Genomic DNA, 5,000 nt, shown 5'->3' with positions numbered 1-5,000 from the left:
TGGAGGAGCGGCGGCGGCTGCAGGAGGCCGAGCTGCGGCGCGTGGAGGAGGAGAAGGAGCGCGCGCTGGGCCTGCAGCGCAAGGAGCGGCAGCTGCGGCAGCGCCTGCTGAGCATCCTGCTGAGCCGCAAGGCCGACGACCCGCAGGCGCCCGCCGAGCTGGGCGTGGCGCCCGCCGACCTGCTGCAGCCCATGCTGGACATCCTGCAGAGCGTGTCCGCCGGCTGCGTCAGCGCCGCCGCCCAGCTGCTGCCCAGGGCGGCCGAGGGCCCCCCGCGGCGGCCCGAGCCCGAGGCCCCGCCCCGCAGCCTCAACGACCGCGCGTCCCCCGAGGAGAAGCGGTGCCCGGCCGTGCTGGCCTGCATCCCCGACAACAACCAGCAGCCCAAGGCCGCGCCCCCCGCCGCCTGCGAGCCCGCCGCGCCGCCCCGCAAGGACGCGCTGTCGTCCGAGCTGGACAAGTGCAACCGCGAGCCGGGCGCGCCGGGCGAGGGCCGCGCCCGCGGGGAGCCGGGCGGCGAGGACAGGCGCGCCCGGGAGCAGCGCAGCGGGTCGCGCCGGGCCGGCAGCCGCGAGGACGGGCGGCCGCGCAAGGAGCGCCGGTCGCACAAGAAGCGCTCGTCGCACCCGGACGGCAGCCCCCGGCGGCGCAGCGCCAGCCCCGGCCACGCGCGCCCCCGCCGGTCCCGCAGCCAGGACCGCGCCGGCCGCCGCGAGCGCAGCCGCCACCGCAGGGCCAGCTCGGGCCGCAAGCGCAGCCGCCACCGCCGCAGCCAGCGGTCCCGCTCCGGCTCCCCGCGGTCCCCGGGCCCGCACCGCAGCGCCTGGGACAGGTAATGCCGGCCCGACCGACCGACCGACCGACCGACCTTCCTGGGAGGATCCGGATCCACTGAGCCTTGGAGCGCCTCCCCGGAGGAGGAGGACGACGCGCCCGGGGCCCTTAGTTCCCTGGAGACTTGGCGGATGGCCCTCACCTGGCCGGGCCTCCGCCTGCAGGGACCTGCGAGCCTCGCTGACCCCCACGGACAGGCAGCCCCCCGGCCGGGGTGAGAGGTCACCGCGGGGACGCCACAGGCCGGCACAGAGAGAAGGCCCGGCCCGCTGGCTCCTGTTCCTGTTCCCATCACCTCCTCACACACCGGAGGCGCCGGTGGCCGGGGCCTCGGGCCTCGGAAGCCGCTGGGACTCTGGGACGCGGCCGGGACTCAGCCGCCCGCGGGCCCCGCAGCCGTGTGGTCCGCCTCCGCCTCCGCAGCGAGAAGCATCCGCTGCCCGCCGGTTCCGGTTCCGGGAAAAGCCCGGGGAGGGAGAGATGCTGGGTCCCAAGCTGGGTTCCCAGTCAAGGTTCGCGCGCGTGTGTGTGCGTGTGTTTTTTTTGTTTTGTTTTGTTTCGTTTTCTAAAGAAGCCGGTTTTTTTGCTAAATTATTTTTACTCGGGAAACGTTTCTCGCACAGACTCGAGGCCGCCCGCCCGCCCCACTTTTATAATCATCCATCCTCGTCGGCTTCTCCCCAGGGGGGGCGGGGGGAGCGCGCAGAAGCGTTTGCGTTTGGAGAGAAGGGCGTTTGCGTTTTTACGGCGAAATAAAATCCTTTTCCAATGAGCCGCCCTGTCTTGTGCTTTGTGGGGGGTTCGTCTTTGAGCTGAGCCCTGGTCCAGTGTCTTTTTTTTTTTGAAGTCGCTTGCTTCCCCCCCCCCCCCCCCCCCCCCCCCCCCCCCCCGGAAGCGCAAATTGGCTGGGGTCTCTCTCCGCCTCCTTCCCCCCCCCCCCCCCAAAGATATTTACACGGAAGGCCCCGGGGGACGAAAGGAGTGCACAGGGGAGGGCCCGTCAGCCCGGCCGGCCTGCAGCCTCTGGCAGATCCAGGGACCCCTTGGGGGAATGTCTTGACTGTGGGTTTAGGCCCGCAGGGATGGATGGGGGGGCGGGGGGGGGGGGTCTTAACCGGAATTTGGACATCCCTGTCGCAATCTGGGATGGCTGGCTGGCTCTTTGGTCGGCCCCAACTGCTCACCTGCCTGCCTGATGGTCCTTAACTGTTTGCCTGCCTGATTTCCCCTAACCACTCTGCTTTCCTGCCTGATGGTTCTTAACCACTCACCTGCCTGTCTGATCTCCCTTAACCACTCACCTGCCTGTCTGCCTGATCGCCCCAAATCACTCTGCCTTCCTGCCTGATCTCCCTTAACCACTCACCTGCCTGCTTGATGGCCCCTAACCAGTCACCTGCCTGCTTGATGGCCCCTAACCGTTCACCTGCCTGCCTGATCGCCCCTAACTGCTCCCCTGCCTGCCTGATCGCCCCTAACCGCTCCCCTGCCTGCCTGATCGCCCCCTAACCGCTCCCCTGCCTGCCTGATGGTCCTTAACTGTTTGCCTGCCTGCCTGATGGTCCTTAACTGTTTGCCTGCCTGCCTGATTGCCCCTAACTGCTCCCCTGCCTGCCTGATCGCCCCTAACTGCTCCCCTGCCTGCCTGATCGCCCCTAACTGCTCCCCTGCCTGCCTGATTGCCCCTAACTGCTCCCCTGCCTGCCTGATCGCCCCTAACTGCTCACCTGCCTGCCTGATTGCCCCTAACTGCTCACCTGCCTGCCTGATCGCCCCTAACTGCTCCCCTGCTTGCCTGATCGCCCCTAACCGCTCCCCTGCCTGCCTGATCGCCCCTAACTGCTCACCTGCTTGCCTGATCGCCCCTAACTGCTCCCCTGCTTGCCTGATCGCCCCTAACTGCTCACCTGCTTGCCTGATCGCCCCTAACTGCTCACCTGCCTGTCTGACGGTCCTTAACTGTTTGCCTGCCTGATTGCCTCTAACCACTCTGCCTTCCTGCTGATGGCCTGCCTGCCTGATCCCCCTTAACTACTCACCTGCCTGCCTGACCTCCCTTAACCACTCACCTACCTTCCTGATCTCCCTTAACTACTCACCTGCCTGCCTGCCTGATTGCCCCTAACTGCTCACCTGCCTGTCTGATCACCCTTAACTGCTCGCCTGCCTGTCTGACGGTCCTTAACTGTTTGCCTGCCTGATTGCCTCTAACCACTCTGCCTTCCTGCCTGACCTCCCTTAACCACTCCCCTGCCTGCCTGATCGCCCCCTAACCACTCCCCTGCCTGCCTGATTGCCCCTAACTGCTCACCTGATCGCCCCTAACTGCTGCCTGATGGTCCTTAACTGTTTGCCTGCCTGCCTGATCGCCCCTAACCACTCACCTACCTGCCTGATCGCCCCTAACTGCTGCCTGATGGTCCTTAACTGTTTGCCTGCCTGCCTGATTGCCTCTAACCACTCTGCCTTCCTGCTGATGGCTCTTAACCACTCACCTGCCTGCGTGATCTCCCCTAACCACTCCCCTGCCTGCCTGTCCGATCGCCCCTAACTGCTCACCTGCCTGCGTGATGGTTCTTTTTTTTTTTTTTTTTTTAAATATATTTTATTGATTTTTTACAGAGAGGAAGGGAGAGAGATAGAGAGCTAGAAACATCAATGAGAGAGAAACATCGACCAGCTGCCTCTTGCACACCCCCTACTGGGGATGTGCCCGCAACCAAGGTACATGCCCTTGACCGGAATCGAACCTGGGACCTTGCAGTCCGCAGACCAATGCTCTACCGCTGAGCCAAACCGGTTTTGGCAGCATGATGGTTCTTAACTGTTTGTCTGATTGCCTCTAACCACTGTGCCTTCCTGCCTGATCTCCATTAACCACTCCCCTGCCTGCCTGCCTGATTGCCCTTAACTGCCTCTGCCTTGGTCCAGAGGGGCATTCGGAAGGTGGTTCAGCCGGCCGGTCTAACTAGCATATTACGCTTTTATTACAGATTGATTTCAGAGAAAGGAAAGATGGGGTGGGGGAGAGAGAAAAACATCCATGATGAAGGAGAATCATGGACCGGCCGCCTCCCGCACGCCCCCTGCTGGGGATGGAGCCCACAACCCGGGCCTGTGCCCTTGACCGGGAATCCAACCCGGGACCCTTCAGTCCGCAGGCCGGCGCTCTACCCACTGAGCCACACCTGTTAAAGCTATTTTTATTGATTTTTTTTTACAGAGAGGAAGGGAGAGGGAAAGAGAGTCAGAAACATCGATGAGAGAGAACCATCGATCAGCTGCCTCCTGCACGCCCCCCACTGGGGATGTGCCCTCAGCCACCAAGGTCCATGCCCTTGACCGGGAATCGAACCCGGGACCCTTCTGTCCCCAGGCCGACGCTCTATCCACTGAGCCACACCGGCCAGGCCCTGACCTGGATGTTCACGCCTCCGATCCTGTCTCTGAAGGGGTGTGTCCTGAGCCGTCTCACCCTCCATCTCATTAGCAGAGTCATCGCCTTCATGGGGATTTGGCCGGCTTACGGCTTACAAAAGGCTGCTTACAGTTTCATCAAGCAAATGGGAATCGATCCTCGGCCAGTCTGTAAGACAAACCCAAAAATTCTTTTTTTCTTATTTTTTAAATGAATTTTTATTTGATGTCAGAGGGGAAGGGACAGAGAGAGAGAGAGAAACATCCATGATGAGAGAGAATCATGGACCGGCCGCAATTTCTTTATTTTTATAATTTAAAATATGTTTTATGGATGTCAGAGAGGAAGGGAGATGGGGGGAGAGAGAGAGAAAGAGAAACATCCAGGAGGAGGGAGAATCATGGACCGGCCGCCTCCTGCACGCCCCCTACTGGGGATGGAGCCCGCAACCCGGGCCTGTGCCCTTGACCGGGAATCGAACCCTGACCTCCTGGTTCGCAGGTCGATGCTCTATCCACGGAGCCACACTTGCTGGGCTAGTGTGTTTTGTTTTGTTTTGTTTTAATACATTTTATTGATTTTTTTAGAGAGGAAAGGAGAGGGATAGAGAGTTAGAAACATCGATGATGAGAGAGAATCATCCATCAGCTGCCTCCTGCACACGCCCCCCACTGGGGATGTGCCCGTCACCAAGGTCCATGCCCTTGACCGGGAATCGAACCCGGGACCCTTCCGACCGCAGGCTGAC

General features: G+C 61.9%; 1 protein-coding gene across 1 annotated transcript in view; it reads left to right on the top strand.

Moving 5' to 3' along the window:
• Positions 1–1,606, top strand: part of AKAP17A (A-kinase anchoring protein 17A) — a 13,883-nt gene extending 12,277 nt beyond the window's left edge. The window contains exon 5 of the mRNA XM_084907507.1: positions 1–1,606. This exon is cut by the window's left edge and continues 55 nt beyond it. Coding sequence (XP_084763633.1) covers positions 1–836 — 836 coding nt within the window. The 3' untranslated portion in view covers positions 837–1,606.
• Positions 1,607–5,000: the final 3,394 nt, after the last annotated feature.

The sequence above is a fragment of the Pipistrellus hanaki genome, assembly GCF_964339955.1.
Source record: "Pipistrellus hanaki genome assembly, contig: scaffold_129, whole genome shotgun sequence".
NCBI lineage: Eukaryota > Metazoa > Chordata > Mammalia > Chiroptera > Vespertilionidae > Pipistrellus > Pipistrellus hanaki.
This window is presented reverse-complemented; position numbering and strand designations above follow the sequence as displayed.